At 37.0% G+C, this 21,002-nt stretch overlaps 1 protein-coding gene across 2 annotated transcripts in view; it reads right to left on the bottom strand.

Moving 5' to 3' along the window:
• Window positions 1-2,586: 2,586 nt before the first annotated feature.
• PGRMC2 (progesterone receptor membrane component 2) overlaps window positions 2,587-21,002 on the bottom strand; it is a 22,757-nt gene continuing 4,341 nt past the window's right edge. For both annotated transcript variants that reach the window (XM_017849122.1, XM_017849120.1), the window contains exons 2-3: window positions 5,691-5,846; window positions 2,587-4,736 (exon numbers count right to left, since the gene is read on the bottom strand). In XM_017849122.1, the coding sequence (XP_017704611.1) occupies window positions 4,639-4,736; window positions 5,691-5,846 (254 nt within the window). In that variant the 3' untranslated portion in view covers window positions 2,587-4,638. The remainder of the gene's footprint in view (window positions 4,737-5,690; window positions 5,847-21,002) is intronic.

Raw genomic sequence — 21,002 nt, forward strand, 5'->3', positions numbered from 1 at the left:
TGAAAGAATCATACAGTACTATGGGCCTGCTACTTGGGCACAAGATGGCTTGTGGGGATACCAGATCCCCATTTGCATGCTCTACCAAATCATGCGGTTACAAGCTGTCTTAGAAATAATCACTAATAAAACCAGCAGAGCCTTGACTATTCTGGCCCAGCAAGAACCTCAGTGAGAAATGCTATCTATCAAAATAGCTCGGCTCTCAACTACTTTCTAGCAGCTGAAGGAGGGGTCTGTAGGAAATTTAACCTTACTAATTGCTGTCTACACTTAGATGATCAAGGGCAAGTAGTTGAAGACATAGTTAGAAATATGACAAAACTGGCAGATGTGCCCATGCAAGTGTGACATGGATTTGATCCTGGGGCCATGTTTGGAAAATGGTTCCCAGCACTAGGAGGATTTAAAACTCTTATAATAGGAGTTATAATAGTAATAGGAAGCTGCTTACTGCTCCCTTACTTGCTACCTGTACTTCTTCAAATAAAAAGCTTCATCGTTACCTTAGTTCACCAAAATGCTTCAGCACAAGTGTACTAAATCAATCACTATTGATCTGTCTTGCAAGAAGACATGGGTAGTGAGGATGAAAGTGAGAACTCCCACTAATGAGTGAGGTTCTTAATATGGGGGAATAAGGAAGGAGACCACCCCTCATTTCTGCCTCAAAGGAAAAGTAGGAGTTAAAGAAAAGACAGAAGTGAAATCAGTAAGACAGCCCAGCACTGCATTCCAGGCCTGGTAGTTGAAGATTGACCCCTGATCTAACCAGTTATGTTATCCATAGATTGCAGACATTGCATGGAAAACCACTGTGAAAATCCCCGTCCTGTTCTGTTCTGATTACCAGTGCATGCAGCTCCCAGACACGTACCCACTGCTTGCTCAGTCGATCACGACCCTCTCACGTGGACCCCCTTAGAGTTGTAAGCCCTTAAAAGGGACAGGAATTGTTCACTCAGGGAGCTTGGTGTTTGGAGACATGAGTCTGCCGATGCTCCCAGCTGAATAAAGCCCTTTCCTTCCACAACTTGGTGTCTGAGGGGTTCTCGTCCTGCTACAGAGCTTCCTGCAGTTTCATTAAAAACTTTATTATTTGGGAACAACACTATGCAGCCACTAAAATCATGCTTTCAGAGTATTTAAAGGCATATGCAAATATTGATCAGTCTTCTTACACTAAACATCATGATGTGGTTTTCTTATGTGGATACAGTAAAAGAAAAATTGTGGGAATAAGCCAGTGTTCATAGCATGTCAAGTGCTCTCTTGAATGGAGTAATTGCAGGCAGCCCAAATGTTCTCTCAACCACTAGTGGTGGTAGAACAAATGCAAAGCTGGTACTCAAAGTGACTCAGGAGTATGACAATTTTTCTGCACATGCTTTTCTGATAGTGCCTAGGAATGATGCATTTTGCCTAAAAACAGGAAAACTGGGAGGTCTTTATTGGAACTTTCTTGCCATAGCCAAATAGACAATAATCTGTGATGAATATCATCTAACAAATTGATAGCTGACCTTAATGGAACATAGATACTCAAAAGTTATCTTTTAAGCATTTGCTCTTTTAATTAGAAGAATTTGAACAATTCATTCAATATCATTGTTACAATATTCCATGACTCTTATTTTCAATATGCTCAAAGCAACTTGCAAGTTTTACAAATTCTTTGCTACAGTATTACCCGCTTATTCTGATCCATAAAAGCTCTGTAGTTACACACTGTTAACATGTTAATGGCACATCTTACTTGCTGCACTTCCCAGTTATCAGTAGAGGTTATGTAAAATACTTGGATAAAGACAGCCCGATTCAATATCAAGTTTTCTACTGAACAAAGTATCTCCCAGTGGTAATTCAGCAAATTAGCTTCGAGAATGTGGGTAAAGGTATGTGTAATGTTGGATTCTGCAGATCTCCCTGCAGAAACAGATCTACCTGCAGAAAGGCAGGTAGAATTACTGTTAGGAAACACAAGCAGCCTTAGCACCATGGTAAAGGTTTTAAAAACCTGATCTGTAACTGTTATGGGTTCATTTCCTAATGCAGAGAAACTGGCTAGTACATAGAGTATAGCTTTAATGTGGGAGATATGCCAACTTGGAAATGCTACCCAAAGATAAAAATCTAAAGACTATCAAAATTTGCTGTTTTCTAAAATCATACATTAGAATTTTGTGAAGTCTCGTGAATGACACAAAACCAAATGAAGGGAATCAGATCAAAATTACCTGAGTAAGGCCATTTCAAGTGCCTGACAAAGATGGTCAATACTAACTTGAAAAATTAGTGTTTCCTAAGAGTTCCTGTTCATAACAATTACCTGAGGCATTCCTTACAAATAAATTCTGAGGCCCATTCTCTTTAGATTCTGGCTTAGCAGGTGGTAGGTCTGGATTGAAGGCTAAGAATCTGTACCTTAAGCAATTCTAATTATCAGGCAAGTTTGGAAAAGCAGGAGTGTGTGTGGGGGGAGGGACTGGGAGCAGGAACAGGAACAATACCAGCACTGTCTGGTCCCCTCATTCAAACACTACCTGAAAAACTACCTGAGAATGAGAAAAATTCAACTGAAGTTGAGGAATTATCTACAGAACACTGTTTATTTCAAGTCCAAAACATAAATTACTCATTTTTAACAGACCACATAACTTTTACTGCATGAATATTTAGGGTTTCTCTATTCATAAGTACAGTTTATTACTAGACTTTAGGCTTGAATGATTCATATATATAGATATCAGTTTACTACAGAGGACATGTACTTTTAACATTTTTTGTTTAGGAAATATTTTACATAAAAACACAAAGCATTTACCAGCACTCCACACCTGTCTTCAGCAAAGATTTGGCTGAAGATAACTTTCTACAAAGCACTCCAAGACTGAATAGAATGTAGCATTTTACATACTTTAGCTTATTGTTGCAGTTAAAAGTTCCCCCTTGTTTGATGGCTTCTGCATATAGCTACAAAGCAGAAGTCTTTTAACTGGCGACTTGTTAAATAAAACTGTTTTAAGTGAACTTGTCCCCAGCCCAGAACCTAAGTAGTCATAATGAAATAAAATAATTGAAATATGTGGGGCTTTTAGTAAGGGCTTTATCAGCCTATTAAAAGAATAATTTAGTATCTATCAGTGCAATATTCTTTTAATGCTTTGTGTTCAATAACGACCACCTGGAGTGCTATTACATCTAGTATAATCAGTTGGCATCAAATATAAAGTAAAAAGATGTACATTTAATATACCAATTCTTACCTGAATAATCTCAGATTTCTGGAGAATGTTCTACAAAGTGGAATTTATTCCTAAAGTTATGCTGAATGTGGTACAATGTGTACAACTTGGTTACCCAGTGCCTGCTTTTCATTTCCAAGATTTTTTCTTGAATCAAATGCACAATCTTACAACTGTTATCATATTGCACTGGCTTACAGTTCTGTATATAAAGTCCAACTCAAGCTTATTTTGGTTTATTGTACATGCTTTATTAAAATGGTACTTGTATTTACAGTATCTGCAGAAAGAGTCCCTTCCAAGGTGCTCACACACACATTCAGACACACCCATACAGATATCCACTCCACAGCCCCATGCACCCACACCAGTGAGATGTGGAGGGTCAGACTCCTAAAATTAGGCAGCTGTTGGGGATAAGAGTTGATTTCTCAATTTTTTTTAAAACAGAAAAGCACAGGGGAATGCATTTGGCCATCACAATGCTAATAGAGTTTGTGTATATTACATATATGGCAGTTAACACTGAATATTCCTTTTACATTCTATATACACAGAATGATATCAAGGTTTTACGTTCAACAGAATATTCCAACTTCAGTCTTAATGCTGCTTGTAGTGACTTCTGAATTCATTATAGGGGCTTTCCCTAAAAATAATTCAAGTCTATGTTAAGTGAAATAAGGCACAATTAATATTGATTTGATTTAGGGAAAGGGAAGGAAAGAGAAGGGATAAAAATTGGTTTCAAATGATGTTTCTGTTGGGGAACTAGCTCTGACTTAAACCCACCTGAAATTTCTTCTTCTAATTTCCAAAGATTTATAAAGGTATTTTCTTTTCCCTGACAAAGACAAAACAAAATTTGGGAATTCACATTTTAATGTTCCAGTAGCCTAAACTACTCAAATTGATGTGTACCCCCACCTCCCCTGATCAGGTCACCTCCCTCACCAATGGTAAAATAAAAACACAGTATGTGACAGAGGAGTCCCTTGACATTTCTTGAGGAGATTTGTACACCTGAGTAGCAAATACATATCTGGTTGTCTTCAATACATTTTAAAAAGAAAGAAAAAGAAGAAAGAAAAGAAGGAAATAAGGAAGGAAAGAAAAGAATATTGTGACTTTCTTGCTCTTTAAAAAAAATCCCTGTCTCCTTCTTTTCAGCATGATGAAGCCCCACTAGACATTACAAACAACTGCAACAAATGAGTTTGGCAGCATAAATAATGTCTAGTAATCAAATCTTCATAGTGATATTCATTTATCTTGTACACAATTTGTTGAATGTTTTTCGCAGCAGGTGAATCAAACCCAGACGCTGGACATTCTGTGAAAGGGAGTAAGAATTGCAGCTCTGAAGGCCCCTGACTTTGGTTGTTTACAAAGTTCAATCCTGTTTATTGTGATCCTTAGTATCTTCTTCATCTGTATATTCTGATGGTTCTTCTCCTGGTTTTAGGAGTCTGCCTACATAATCATATTTTTCTGAAAGATACATCAAAAGAAAATCAGTGGTGATCAAATTTGTTTCATTATTCCATTACACAGAGAAAAGGCATTTGTCTGTTTTAGAATCATATAAAATATGATATTAGAATATTATCTAAATATTCTAAAATTGCTTCACCATGGCTGGTCTTTATACACATGTAAAGCTTCAACAAAAGAAAACAGGATCAGGGAACTTACAAGGCTTGGGAATTCTTTCAAGAGGGTGGTCTGTACCAGTGATTCTTAGTTGGATACTGCATCAGAATCATTTGGAGATCTTTTGTAAAAACGAGTTAAGTCCAGGACCCATCTCAGTACCCAGCCAAACCAGAACAGTTGTTCCAAGGGACCCAGGGGTCAGATAAACAGCTGGGACAGCGTCACACAAGTGGTAAAAACTGATGTTATGAGGGCATAATAAAGGGGAACGATATTTTTTACCTACATTTCGAGTGTTAAGACCTGTAAAATCATTTTAGAATAAATTATAATATTGAAATCAGTAATCAATTCAGTTTTAAATATAAGCCTGTATTTTTAAAAAACTAAACCTTAATGAACAAGCTTTAAAGGACTACAAGTATCACAATTTTTATGAGGCTTAGAGTTTGTAACAAGTCATTTTTTAAATATGGATTTTCAAAATAAGTATCACATGTAACAACCATATTTTTATTTAGCTATTTTTTGCAATTTCTTTTTTTGGACAAGTCTCACTACGTTGCCCAGGTTAGTACTTATACTCCTGAGCTCAAGGGATTCCCATCAACAGCTGGGACCACAGGCGTGTGCCACTCCACTCAGCTTTAGCTATCTTTAAAAATATTATCAAATAATGATGGCAATGAAAACAGATGACATCTTTAGGCTCTTAAAGCATGTGAAATAGCATATATTTTCTTTGAACAAATATTTAATTTTCCAAAGAATCCAACAAAATAAAAATACCTTTAAACTGCATTTCCCATTCTCGAACACTCTCCATTTGTACTGCATTCAAATCTGAGAGATCATCATATTCATCTCTAAGTGCATCTTTATCTAGGCAAAATGTGGCCAGTCCTCTGGAGGCATCCCTACCAGCAAATATTCCATATGGACCCGCTGGAAAAAAGAAAAGAAATTATTTAGATCACCTAACAATATTTTAGAATGTCTCAAAGGAAAAGTAAAAAACAAAACAAAACGAAAAAAACAACAAACAAACAAAAAAATCCCTCATAATTCACATTTGTATATATCCTTAATTTCAAAACACGCACAGATACTAGATGGAGTAAGAGAAGAAATTTCTTGGAAATTTTTGCCTTTTGACCAAAGTAAAGCTTTTCACTTAGATCTTAAAACCTTCCATTTCAATTACTTCAGATACCCCCAAACTTATATTCAAAATGAGGACTGTGAGGTAATGAGGGAGAAGAAGAAACTTAAGTGGTTAGGTTTAGAAGCCAGTTTGCTTGAGAGGAAATAATGTTTACTGGTTGCTGTTAATTAATAGTGGCATCCAAAAAAAAATAAAAATAATCAACAGAACATCATGTATTATGTAAAGACTCAGCTGAACTGTGAATCTGTAACAATTTTCTCTTTGCTATCCTTATGAAGTTTGCAATTCTATGAGAAAACAGACTGTATCATCTTTGTGGTCCCAGGGACTAGTTCAGTGCTCAACACGCATTTAATAAATCTTTGCTGAGTGGTTTAATAAAAAAGGATTCATATTCAAAATAAATCACCTGACTACCATAATATATATACAACGATCTATATAAACTAAGGAAAGTCATTAGGGAAAATAATAGCTCTTACTTGTCATGACTTTTGAGAAATAGAGGAAGTAGCTATAAGGAATAATTCTTCTGGACTGACACATTAAGCAATAATTAGCATTTTACCCAAGGAATTAGGTACCGTTCTCTCTGAGGAGAAATGGCATGACTGATGTGTTGACAAAAACCATTCCCAAGGTCTGTCCTTGAGAATAGCAATTCGTTCATCTCTGTATCCTCAATGCCTAGCACTGTGCCTGGCATAAAGTAGGAATGTAATAATTTTCTTCCAAATGACTTAGCTGTAGTTCCAAATAAAAACAAACTCAAGATTCTGACCCTTCAAACAGATTCACTTATGGTAGGCAAAGACACTATTATTAACAACAACAGAGTGGTGAAAAAGAGGGCTTATAAATAAAAGAACAAAGTATGTTTTGATAAGCAGACAAACAGAAAAAAACTAGAACTTCCTTGATTTTTAAATGAGCAAAATGATTATATTCATATGTAAAAGCATTTAGGAAATTGAAAGTTATGTGTCAAAAAGTCTCTGTACCTTCTGAGAGTAGAAATCGAGGTTTCACTTAAATAGGTATCTAAGCATTTATGAGTATTAACTTGAGTTGCAAACAGCACTGTACTATAAAGTTAACCAAATGTGAAATTCATTCCCTGAAAAGTTTACTGCATGGAACTAGAAGTAGCATTAGCAATAATTTTAAGAGTAACATTAATAGGTATTGATACAGTAACATGAAAGTAAAGCTAACAGTTCCAGTAAAGTACATTTTTATTCTGCTTTTCTTATTCTTATTGCATTTTCCATACTGCTACTTGGTATCACATGACTATCAACAATTATTTAATCACTGAATGGTTATACATTATCCCACTGAATGGATGTGTACCTGTAATTAATTTAATCTATTAACATAGGCTACCATTTTATACTTTCAAATGTGTCTTCTATATAAGAATATGGAATACAATTTACCACTGGCCAATATTCGTAACCTTCAAACTTTTTCTATCATCTCAACTGACGTTCAAAAGGGTATTAACCAGGCCGGGTGTAGTGGCTCACGCTAACACTGTGGGAGGTAGAGGCGGGTGGATCACCTGAGGTCAGCAGTTTGAGACCAGCCTGGCCAACATGGTAAAACCTTGCCTCTACTAAAACTACAAAAATTAGCCAGCTGTGGTGGCGTACGCCTGTAATCCCAGCTACTTGGGAGTCTGAGGCAGAAGAATTGCTTGAATCCAGGAGATGGAGGTTGCAGTGAGTTGAGATCACGCCACTGCACTACGGCCGGGCCGACAGAGCAAGACTCTTTCTCAAAAAAAAAAAAAAAAAAAAAAAGGGTATTAACCAGTTATGTCTGTGTGTGTGCACGCACATGTGTGTGCAAAATTCTACACGCTTTGTGGCAATAGGTGTTTTCAGGAGGGCAAGGAGAGAGACAGAGACAGAGAACTGGTGTGTTTAAAAATAAAATTTCCTGAGAAATAATGACAAAAAAAAATAAACATTATGTTTACCCTTAATGCTGACTAGACCAATGCTTACAAACTTGAAAAGCAAAAAGTGAAACACACAAAAGGAAAAATAAAACTAATAAAGGCCATAACAATCTACAAATAGAAAATGATAGTTTCAATTTTTGAAAGAATTTTCCAGCAACCTCACTTTCCTCTCTTAGAGTTTCCCAAAGTGGAAGGGACAGACTTTGCCTTCCCCACTTGGCAGATAAAAAACCGGAGCAGAGGCATTCAGTGTGATTTGCCTAAAATTACGGACAGAACTGGGAGTACTACTTCCACTTTCCTAAATCCTCCAAGCAGTGTACCTCAAGAAAACACATAGAAGACTCACAAGTCCAAAGATGGAGTAACCACCATGAAAACTGGAGCATTTTACTATTTACAAAATTTCAAGAGAATGAAGATTTTCGAATATTTATTAAATCAAAATGGAAGAGAAGTAACAAAAAAGCCCTACTTAATAGCTCTTCTTAGCATTCTATTATAGTATTTATCTCCACGGCCTGCAAACATTAATATACTTCAGGTACTTCAGAGTATAAGCCATAAAACACATTTAAATGATACAAAGAAGATAAAATCATTATAAAAACAGCGATCAGAAAGTCTTCCATCTTTGAGTATATTTATACCAGTGCATTCTCTAATAAATTTCTCTACCAACTTCCCTAAGAAAGCTTCAACACTGAATGAATAAAAAAAAATTTCATAAAATATGCTCTTTCTGGGGTACGGGGGGTGGGAAATGATTGACTTGGTAAGAGTGAACTTGAGTCAACAGTTAATAATCCAAGCCAAATTCTAGACAAATGATGTTCTGTTGACTCTTGAACAGAAAAGAATAATTCAGTGATTAACATATTCCCCCACTGCCTAAATTATATTAAGCTGTCTTCTCCATATGTTTAGAATTTCCCTCAGGAAGCATTCAACTTCTGCAAAGGTCTTTTTAGTAATAGTTTTCTATGCTCTTTCCTGTAAGACCATTAACAAAAATTTTTTGTTGTTGTTTTTTGAGACAGGGTCTTACTCTGTCACCCAGGCTGGAGTACAATGGCTTGACCATGGCTCAATCATATTTCACTGTATCCTCTACTTCCTGGGCTCAAGTGATCCTCCTGCCCTAACCTCCCAAATAGCTGGGACTAGAGGCATGGCCCACCAGGCCTGCCTAATTTCTTTTATTTTTTGTAGAGACAAGGTCTCACTATGTTGCCCAGCTGATCTTGAACTCCTGGCCTCAAGCAATCCTCCTGCCATTGCCTCCCTAAGTGTTAGAATTACAGGCCTAAGCCACCATGCCCAGTCTTCTGTAAGGTCATTAAAGAATATAACATTAGGAACTAAAGTTGGAACTGGATAGGTTAATCTGAGGAAGGAGGATTTGAGGTCTAATAAAAGGATATTTCCCTGCATTCATAATACAATCAGGAGCTTATCTGAAAAGTCAGCAATACCTTCCCATTCCATTACCCCCTTACCTAACAAACTTAAATATTTACCAATTCTAATATTTTGGTAAGTATACTTGGCTATTCATAATACTAAAACAATAGGGAGCTACTCAAATAAAGCAAATATTAGTATTTTTTTTGAGACAGTCACACTCTGTCACCCAGGCTGGAGTGCAGTGGTGTGATCTCAGCTCACTGTAACCTCTGCCTCCTAGGTTCAAGTGATTCTCCTGCCTCACTCAGCCTCCCAAGTAGCTGGGATTACTGGGTGTGGCACCACGCCCGGCTAATTTTAATATTGTTGGTAGAGAGGGGGTTTCACCATGTATGGTGACTAGGCTGGTCTTGAGCTCCTGACCTCAGGTGATCTGCCTGCCTCAACCTCCCTGTGCCCAGCCTAATTTATTTCTAAAAAGGCTAGTTTACATAAACTGATCTGGTTTTTTTTATTATTAAGGCCCATTTAGACACTAACAGTTCAGTAATAACTAGAAGAATTAAATTCTGTTGCTTTATCAAATATTAAAATATAATGCTGATCCAAAAATAGCCTCCCAATTTTAAGCAAATTCTTGCTACAAGAAATGAACAGCATTATTCAGTCAAAGCAGATACTCTGAAATGTACCTACATAACAAATATTCAAGGACTTTATTTTATTTTATTTTATTTATTTATTTTTGAGACGGAGTCTCGCTCTGTCGCCCAGGCTGGAGTGCAGTGGCCGGATCTCAGCTCACTGCAAGCTCCGCCTCCCGGGTTCCCGCCATTCTCCTGCCTCAGCCTCCGGAGTAGCTGGGACTACAGGCGCCCGCCACCGCGCCCGACTAGTTTTTTGTATTTTTTTAGTAGAGACGGGGTTTCACCGTGTTAGCCAGGATGGTCTCTATCTCCTGATCTCGTGATCCGCCCGTCTCGGCCTCCCAAAGTGCTGGGATTACAGGCTTGAGCCACCGCGCCCGGCCAGGACTTTATTTTAAAGATAAATTTTATTTCAAAGCTATTGTTAAATATACCACCATGAGGCAGGCGGATCACGAGGTCAGGAGATCGTGACCATCCTGGCTAATGCTTGGTGAAACCCTGCCTCTATTAAAAAATACAAAAAAATAGCTGGGCATGGTGGCGGGCGCCTTGTAGTCCCAGCTACTCGGGAGGCTGAGGCAGGAGAATGGCATGAACCTGGGAGGTGGAGCTTGCAGTGACCTGAGATCTCGCCACTGCACTCCTGCCTGGGAGACAGAGCGAGACTCCGTCTCAAAAAAAAAAAAACACACAAAAAACAAAAACCAACATGATAGTATACTAGTCAGAATTCAGATTTCATTTAGTTTTTAGAGTCGATCCAACTTGTGGTCAATGTATTTTAAAGTTCAATAAACCTATTAGGTACTGTATCCTAAAACTGCTTACTTTAATATAATCAGTTAGAATGAGGTGACATATTCTTGAAATAGCAACAACATATGTTCATTGTAAAATGTTTTAAATATTACTTTAATAAATAGAAAATTCCAGGAGAAAGTAAATAAAATATGTAGTAACAGATAATTCTGTGATTATTAGGATGATTATATAGCTACCTTAGTGTTTCTAAGGGGATATTTTAGTTATTCTCAGTTTAAAAACCACAGCTCTCAGAGATGAACTTTAATTAAAGTTTATCAACAGTGCAGTTTTCAGGCCTGTTTTGACAACAGTCTTTTGTGATTATAAATTGAGTAACTAATAACACTTAGTATTGTGTAATTTATTCCAAATAAGATTATAATGAGCCTATCAACAAATGAGGCAATATGTAAAAGTGATTAACTGAACTAATAAATTTTTTTTATGCTTAGGTCCAGTAAGTCCCAAGACTTTTAGAGAGAATGCAGTATGGTAAAACTGAAATAAAACCTCTCAAGACAGATACTTGGGTTCTAGAGGATCCACTCAACAAGTAACAATGAGCAAGTCTCAATTTCCGTAGTCCTTAGATCCCTCAAATATAAATTAGGAAAATTATCTTACATGCCTAAAGTTGAGGCCAAACTAAATAATCTCTTGAATAGTATGATTCTATAAGGGACTGAAAATGCAATCTTGCTTCTGAAATTTGAGCTACTGTCAAAAGCTCTCAGCAACATTGTGAACTGAGCATATGGCCTTAACTCCAGGGTCCCTGGGTAGGTTGGGGTAAAGATGGAAAAATTAAAACCCCAGGCCCATGCCATTTATGGGAGTGGGGCCTGAGTTTATCCAACCCATGTAGAATGAAAATTCCAAGGTGAAAAAATAGTATGAAGGCAGATATCTACAGGAATTAATGAACACTCAAGATGACTTCAAGCATTGGGAAAAAGGGATTACTCCCCTTTTGGGGAAACATGTTGGGACAACTAGATAACCTTCTGTTAAAAAACACAACCCCTTGGGAGGCCAAGGTGGGTGGATCACGAGGTCAGGAGCTTGAGACCAACCTGGCCAAGATGGTGAAACCCCATCTCTTATACTAAAATTACAAAAATGAGCTGGGCGCAGTGGTGGGCACCTGTAATACTGGTTACTCGAGAGGCTGAGGCAGGAGAATCGCTTGAACCCGGGAGATGGAGGTTGCAGTGAGCCGAGATGGCGCCACTGCACTCTAGCCTGGGCGGCAGAGCAAGACTCCTTCTCAAAAACAAACAAACAAACAAACAAACAAACACCATCCCACCAAATTTGGACTCTAATTTCACATCTTAAAGCAAAATCAATTTCAAATGGAACTAAAAAACTGAAAACAGAGGTACTAAAAAAACTACACATTTTAAAACAATTTTAAGTGCATAAAGTCTTTAAATATACTACATAACTTAGCAGCCATAAAAGATAAATTTGAATATGTAAAACCAAACATTTGTGTGGTTCAAAAAAAACACCATAAATAAGTAAAAAGACAACTAAACTAGAAAAAATATTTGCAACAAAGGCTGATTTACTTTACAAAGAACACCTAAAATTTGTAAGATCTATATGATGATTGAAAAACTGTGGCAAGGCCGGGCGCGATGGCTCATGCCTGTAAACTCAGCACTTTGGGAGGCTGAGGTGGGCAGATCACCTGAGGTCAGGAGTTCGAGACCAGCCTGACCAACATGGAGAAACCCCATCTCTAATAAAAATACAAAATTAGCTGGGCGTGGTGGCGCATGCTTGTAATCTCAGCTACTCGGGAGGCTGAGGCAGCAGAATCGCTCGAACCCAGGAGGCAGAGGTTGCAGTGAGCCGAGATCACGTCATTGCACTCCAGCCTGGGCAACAATAGTGAAACTCTGTGTCAAAAAAAAAAAAAAAAAAAAAAAAAATTGGGGAAAAAAAAAAAAAAAAAAAGAAAACTGTGGCAAAGAATATATGAATAAGCAATTTGTAGAAAAGGAATCATAAATGACTCAACTTTTTAAAAAGAAGTCCAACCTCACTAAGTAAATGAGAAGTGTAAATTTAAACAAATATTGAGATACCATTTTAACCCAGATTGACAAAGACCAAGAAGCTTAATATCACGTTTTTGGCAAGAAGTTAGAAACAGGCATTTTCATCAAGGGTAAATTGGTCCAACCTCTCTGAAGGGCAGTTCGGAAACAAGAATCCAAATTAAAAATGTCCATATCCCAAGCCTCAGTAATTTTATTTCCAGGAATTTACTTTATAATCATAATTTTACACACATGTGTAAAATGACATGTACATATTTATTGCATCATGCAACAGGAGATTGAAAACAAATGTTAACAGTGGACTGTTAAATTATGACTTATTCATATAACAGAACGTTAAGAACGTTATGCATGTATTTAAAAGAATAAGATGGTTCTCTACACTAATGTGAAAGGCTCTTGTGATATTAAAATATTGTGAAGTGTATGTATAGTATACTATAATTAGAGTAAGGGGAAAGGAAGACATCCACATGCTCGTACTTGCAACCAAAATAGCTCTAGAACAATATGTATACTGGTCCTTTGCCTCTTTGGAAGGGAACCTGGTGGCTGGGAGTAGTTGTGGGAAACAGACTTATTTTTCACTGTATATCCTTTTGAATTTTCTATTTTGAGCATGTATTACTTAATTAAAAAAATCATTGTTTTAACTTACGTGAGGCCCTATTTCACAACACACCCAAACCACTTTACAGGACCACTTTCACAACTTAGGGCTCATGGAATTTTACAGGAAATACTCCAAAATTAAAAAAAGTAACTACTGAAGATAAGTTCACAATAAAAAATATAAACTACATGAAGAAACAAACCATCATAGAGGAGTGAGCACATATAACAGATAGGAGAACTGGCATCCCAAGAATAAATAGAAGCAGATTAACGAACTAAAGTAAATTTGCTTAAAATTATTAAGAAACGGTACATAAGGAAAGATTAAGAGACATTAAGAATAGATGAAAACGGCCGGGCGCGCTGGCTCAAGCCTGTAATTCCAGCACTTTGGGAGGCCGAGACGGGCGGATCACGAGGTCAGGAGATCGAGATCATCCTGGCTAACCTGGTGAAACCCCGTCTCTACTAAAAAATACAAAAAAAAAATCTAGCCAGGCGAGGTGGCGGGCGCCTGTAGTCCCAGCTACTCGGGAAGCTGAGGCAGGAGAATGGCGTAAACCCGGGAGGCGGAGCTTGCAGTGAGCTGAGATCCGGCCACTGCACCCCAGCACTCCAGCCTGGGCGACAGAGCGAGACTCCGTCTCAAAAAAAAAAAAAAAGAATAGATGAAAACCTAATGTGTATCTACTAACAGTTCCAGAGGAAGGAACAGAGATAATGGAGGAGGCAGTAAGTAACAGCAAATTTTCTGGAAAAAAAAAAAAAAGGACAATATATCCACAGACTTGAGTAGAGTTTGGTACGTGGTAAATAAAAAACCACACCTGGACAAATCCTAGTAAAAGAAGAAAACCCCAAAGACAGAAAGATCTCAACTACAACCAAAGGGAAGAAACAGATTAATAAATGTAAAGACAGACTACAAGCCGACTCCCCACCAACAAGTAGAAGACAGTGGCGTAACGCTACGGAAGAGCTGAGGTAAAATAAGGTCAATGTACACTTTTTTTTGAGACAGGGTCTCGCTGTGTCACCCAGCTTGAGTGCAGTGGTGTGATGAAGGCTCACTGATCTTCTGGGCTCAAGTGATCTTAGTACCTCAGACTCTTGAGTAGCTGGGACCACAGGTGCACACCACTATGCCTGGCCAATTTTTTATATTTTTGTAATAGACAGGGTCTCGCCATATTGCCCAGGCTAGTCTTGAACTGCTGGGCTCAAGCAGTCTTCCCACCTTGGTCTCCCAAAAATGGTAGGATTATACGCATGAGCCACTGGGCCTGGCCCACTCTCCAATTTTATATTCTAAACCCAAACTATTATTCCTGAGTGAGGACAAACAAAAAAATTTTTCCTGCCAGTGAAAAACTATAGGACATACCTCACTAAAATAAAAAGTGAACTCCAAACAAAGAAATGAGATGTAACAAACAACAGTAAATTAAAAAATGATAACCATGCTGGTAAATTTAAACAAGAACTATTTTAAAAAGATAATTTTATCAATTTTGGGGCGGACTTTGAAAAAATATAGTGAAACTAAAGTCTAATAGTGATACTGTGGAAAACGGGATGGGGGAGGAATCAGAGTTAAAGCTTTCTAACCAGGGCCTCAACATAAGACTATGTATAATGCAGGGGATACTATCTATATTTGTAGTCATGGCAGTTTTGCTTATTTATTAAGAAATAATCTGTCAAATGTCAGTAAAGTATCTTAAAGAGGCAGCTTTTTCTAATTCACACTACAATGATGTTTGGCTAAAATTCTTGTATTATTCAGAAGCATAGGATAGTCATCTACAGCAAAAACTTAAGGAAATCACCAAAAGGATAGAAATAGAATACATCTACATCAGTAGAGGGGAGAAAATGGAAGAAATAAATCAGTCTGAGAAGGAAAGATAGTGGGAAAAGAGGCAAAGAAAAGTAAGGTGAAGGGAAATCACAAAATAAGATGATAGAAATAAACCTAAATATACCAGTAATCACAAAACATATACACTAATTAAGCTATTAAAGGACACAGTGCTAATATTAGATTTAATGAAAAAAATCTAGCTATATGTCATTAATGTGTGAAAAATAAAACAACACAGATTGACTAAAAGTAAAGGGATGGAAAATGAAATACTGTGTTAATACTAATCAGATAAAGGCTGAAGCCAAATCTGAAAATCAACAGTATTAAAGGTGTTTCTAATATGATCAGTTCTAGATCTACTGCTAGATGGCTTTGCTCAGTATAGTAGGCATAGTAATAATCTCACTTCAGAACATTCTCATACCCAGTCTTTGTATGGCTGGCTCTGTTAGGTTTTTGCTTAAATGTCAAGTCCTTTTTCTTGACAATTTAACATAAAAAAGGTAATCTTGCTTAGCCACTTAATCTAAATAAAGTCCTTTGTTATCCTCTATTCCCATTCTATTAATTTCTTTTACAGCATGTTTAATTACAGATTATAATTACATACTGAAATCCTTGTTTACTGCCTGTCTTCCTTAATAGACTATTAACTCCATGAGGATAGGAAAACATCTGTTTTGAAGACTCAGTTAACTCTATTTCTCATATCTTAAGGTTTTACTGTAATGAAATCCAGGGAAGTCTTTCTCAGTATTTAAAAATGGAGCTGAAATCCTATTATTAAAGATCCTGAGACTGGATATAGGCTCCAAAAGAATACAGGAGTTATACAGTCAGGTCTGTCATGCGTGCACAGGGAAAGGAGTGGTCTATGTCAGAGTGTTGAAAAAATAATTAAAAGAATCTGAATGGCTAATTCCAGATGTTATTAAATCTACTCCTTTCTTCCACCCTGAATAATAGCTTCCAGTTTCAAGCTATCCTTTTATAATATGCTTCAGTATTTAACACAAATACAATGCCCTCAAAGATTAAAAGCAATGGGATGATGTTGAATTCAGAGCCAACTAAGTAGTTAAAATAGAAATAACTAGTAGAAATTTGAGCAGAATATAAAAAAACCATCAGAAAACCTAGCTAATCCTTTTATCTTACTGGTAGGTAATAGAAGCATATGGGCATTAGCCCAAACAACAAAGCCAGTTGGCTTCAAAGCAAGAAGCTGGGATGAGAGGTGGGTAGTGTCAACTTTAGGACATTTATGAAGAAATAGGTAAGATTGGGTCCGGTTTTTATGATGCAACTCTACAAACATAGAGTTTCCAATTCTGCAAACTAAAGTATTAAATAAAAGTGAACATATTGAAGATAAAGTTTAAAATGGAGGAAAACACTTCAAAGTANAATGGAGGAAAAACACTTCAAAGTACATGTGTTCTTTTCCCCAACCTCCTAAATATTAGGCATCTCATGGGGTTCTTCTTACGTGACTTTTTTCTTTCAGTGGAACTTAAAAGGTAAGTTGGAAAAAAAACAAACAAAAAAAAAAAACAAAAAAAAAAAAAAAAAAAAAAAAAAAAAAAGAAAAAAAAAGAAAAAAAAAGGTAAGTTGGAAAAAATATAGCTTTGGTATATGTCAAAGAATATTCTACCTGGAATAAGGGAGCAGCAGTATTATAAGTTTCAACAACGTGAGATAAACTATCAAAAAGGTCAAGTGTATAATTTTTTGCCATTCCAAAAAAATAAAAGCACTGTTTTGGTAAAGTTCCACAGCAGTAATATTAAATCAAAGTGTTAAAAATTATACTAGCTGTTTGAGTCTTCAAAACTTATGATTCTGTAAACATATGAAACTGAATAGACTATGTTGTGATACAATGGGAAAGACTGAAGCTATGAAAACCTGGATTTAATTCTTACGTTGCCACCTACTAGATATGTGGCTTTGGGCAATCTCATAGAGCTGTTTGAAAATCAGAGATACTAAGCTCAATAAATGAAGTTTCCTCCTCCTCCGACCTTTAGAATAAGTGTTTTCAACAACTCTCTGGGAAGACAGAAATACTCTAAAAGGTGCCTTGTTAGTGCAATAGGTGGCATGCCAGTCTCACAATCTGAAAAAAAAACTAAGTGCACTGTCCAAAACGGTAGCCATGGGGGGCTGAGCACTTTGTATGTGGCTGGTGTTACTAAAGAACTCAATTTTTAATTATATCTAATTTTAATTAATTTACATTTAATTAACCACTTGGGGCCACCATTTTGGGCAGTATAACATAAAGCCATAAAAGCACTTTTTTTTTTTTTTTTTTTTTTGAGAGACAGTCTCATTCTGTCATCCAGGCTGGAGTGCAATGGCACGATCTCAGTTCACTGCAACCTCTGCCTCCTGGGTTCGACCAATTCTCTTGCCTCTGCCTCCCGAGTAGCTGGGATTACAGGCACCCACCATCATGCCCGGCTAACTAGAAACAGGGTTTCACCATGTTGGCCAGGCTGGTCTCGAACTTCTGACCTCAGGTGATCTGCCCGCCTTGGCCTCTCAAAGTTCTGGGATTAAGGTATTAGCCACCGTGCCTGGCCTTTATTTATTTATTTAAATTTTTTTTTTTTTTAAAGTAGAGATAGGGTTTCATCATGTTTTCCAGTCTGGTCTCAAACTCCTGACCTCATGTGATCCGCTTGCCTCGGCTTCCCGAAGTGCTGGGATTACACATGTAAGCCACCGTGCCTGGCCGAAAGCATGTTTTTTTGAGGCTTTATATCCTTGGATTTATGGGAACCAGGGAAAGGTATGAAGAAAAACAACAGTAAGATTCTCTACAAGTTATGCTTGGTGAGTTAGAAAAATAAAAGATTCTTTACAAGTTTATCAGATGATGCAGTTTACTGGAAATAGTATAGGTAAGCTTTGTGGTAATATCCATCTGGATTTATCAGACATACATGTGATCCAAGCCAATTTACCTAAAATACCTAAACCTCAGACTCCCCATCTGTAGAGCAGAAATACTTACCAACTTCACTGAGGAATTATGGAGATAAAAAAATTAATGGATCTGATATAGTAGGTGCTTCACAAATCTGGTTTTCTTTCTCCTTGAATATTCAGTTTTACATGACCAAACTCTCCTCACATGCTGGCCAAGCGCCTAATCTGTTACTAAATTTAATATTGGCAAATACAGTTAATGCCAACTGTTTGCCAAAATGTGTATACTCCACCAAATTATATTGTCAATATTTAATTAAGAGTCTGAACTTTAAAAACGTATGTCTAAAAATAAACGTATGTTCAGCATTATGGAAAAATCTTACAAAATTTAATCCTAAAACCATTACTGTGAAATTAGAGTAGATATTGGTTAGGCATAGAAACTAACAATTACTGCTTCTGAATTATTCTGCTACAAAACTGCTTAATTTATGAAGATGAAAATAAAAATTAAAAGCAAAACTGAACTTGTATCTGTTTTACAGCCAGAAATTTGGCTTTAAGATTTTTTGAAAAGTACTACTTATTACATTTTCTATTAATATGCAATATCAACATATTCTGAGCCCATAAAATGATCTGGCTTTAAGGTTCCTTTCAATAATAAAATATTCAAATATCTGTTAGGCTGTTGATTAACTGTAGAATACTAACTGTATATCACTCTTAGGCTGTTCATCAGAACCTAGGAACTGGCAGAAACTAATCTAAAACTGACTTTTCCATTGTAATCTCAAGAGCCTCCCTCAGTGCACTTACCATAAAAAAGCAATCTACCACCTATGACTCTTAATTTTTATTTATTTTTTTATACAGAGTCTCTCTCTGTCATCCAGGCTGGAGTGCAATAGGGCAATGTCTGCTCATTGCAACCCCTACCTCCTGGGTTCCAGCAATTCTCCCTGTCTCCACCTCCCGAGTAGCTGGGATTACGGGCACCTGCCACCACACTGGCTGATTTTCTTTTATTTTTAGTAGAGACGAGGTTTTGCCAGGTTGGCCAAGCTGGTTTCGAACTCCTGACCTCTGGTGATCCACCTGCCTCGGCCTCCCAAAGCGCTGGGATTACAGGCGTGAGCCACCGCGCCTGGCTTTAATTTTTAATTTCTATCACAGAACAAACATTTGCCACTGGAGGCTGCCAAACTGTTTCTATGACTGTCTCTCCTAGCTATTTTCAGATACTGCCAAGGCATAATGTGTGAGGACTAATACAATTCTTTGTACTAATACTTCGTTTTCTTCAGTGGTAGTTCAGACAGAGGGTACAAAAGCTGATCTTTCAGCTGGGTAAGGTCTATATTAAAAATTTAAACCTGTACAGGATTTCTAATCACTTAACACACATTTTAATACTAATGGGGAAAAAGCTTGAACTAGGTATAAAATGCTGTGTAAATCCTTGATTTAAAAAAAGTTTACTTCACTTGGCCTGTTTAAATACTGTACTTTGGCCCTGTTACTCTTGTCCCACGTGTGCTTAAGTAAACAAAAATGTATTAACCATTTCAGCTGATATAAGATTTCAGTAGACACCCTGTGCTCACATTTATATAACTAGAAGCAAAAACTCTGTAAGCTATGTATTCACTTGGTTGGACTAAATGTGTATATATACAGAAGTACAAACAACTAAGAAATAAATTACGTAATTCAACACCAAAAATCTCCTATTTCTTATCCTAGTCCAATGAACAAACTACAAACCAAGCACTTCTAAAATATCTTCCAGCTACCATTGAAATCAGAAATACATATTTTTAAGTGTCAATAAATCTCAAACACTTAGAGATTAAATTAAGGAGAAAACCAGCTTATTTCCAGACTGCCAACCCTATGACTTTAAGGCTTGGATGTACTCTCTCCAATACCAGGTCACTTTAGGTTTCTAATTTAATTATTTATTCTTATTGTAGTCACCACTTTTCTTTTTGTAAAGCTTAGTACTAATCAGTGCACAACCAGGATGTACAGTGTTGCTCAACTCTATGATATACCAACAGGTTCCATGAGTCTGGAGTTTATTAACATAATCCAAAATGTATGCTACAACCACACTGTAAAACAAGGGCTTCTAAATCAACTACCCTACACAAAGTTCTCTGAAAACAAAGTTCTAAAAATCTTTAACTTGCATAACTGGCACATGGGGGTATGAATCTACAACTCTTCTAAGTTTTTTCTTCTCAGTTCTGCTAAGTGAAAACACAAGTCATTATTAACGTGTACTTGAAAAGCAGAAAAGAAAAAAAAAGAAAAAAGAAACGAGAGACACGCCTGCTGGGTATAGGAGCTCCACCCCCAAAACTCAGGGCGAATATCCTTACCAGTCTTTAATAAGCTCTGCATTCTGGTCTGTCCTCATCCCACATACCTTGTTAATCATGGAAAGCAACTCCGAACTAAAACTGGTTTAAAAGAGTTCGAGGTGTTGCTTATTTTCCGGACTTCAGAGACTGGAGGGTTGGGACTTTACATGCCCCTAAACGTGGCCTTACGGAGAGCAATACAGCGAAGGAAAAAGATCAGTGGCCAAAAAAAAAGGGGG

The sequence above is a fragment of the Rhinopithecus bieti genome, unplaced genomic scaffold, assembly GCF_001698545.2.
Source record: "Rhinopithecus bieti isolate Rb0 unplaced genomic scaffold, ASM169854v2 scaffold_32092, whole genome shotgun sequence".
NCBI classification, from domain to species: Eukaryota; Metazoa; Chordata; class Mammalia; order Primates; family Cercopithecidae; genus Rhinopithecus; species Rhinopithecus bieti.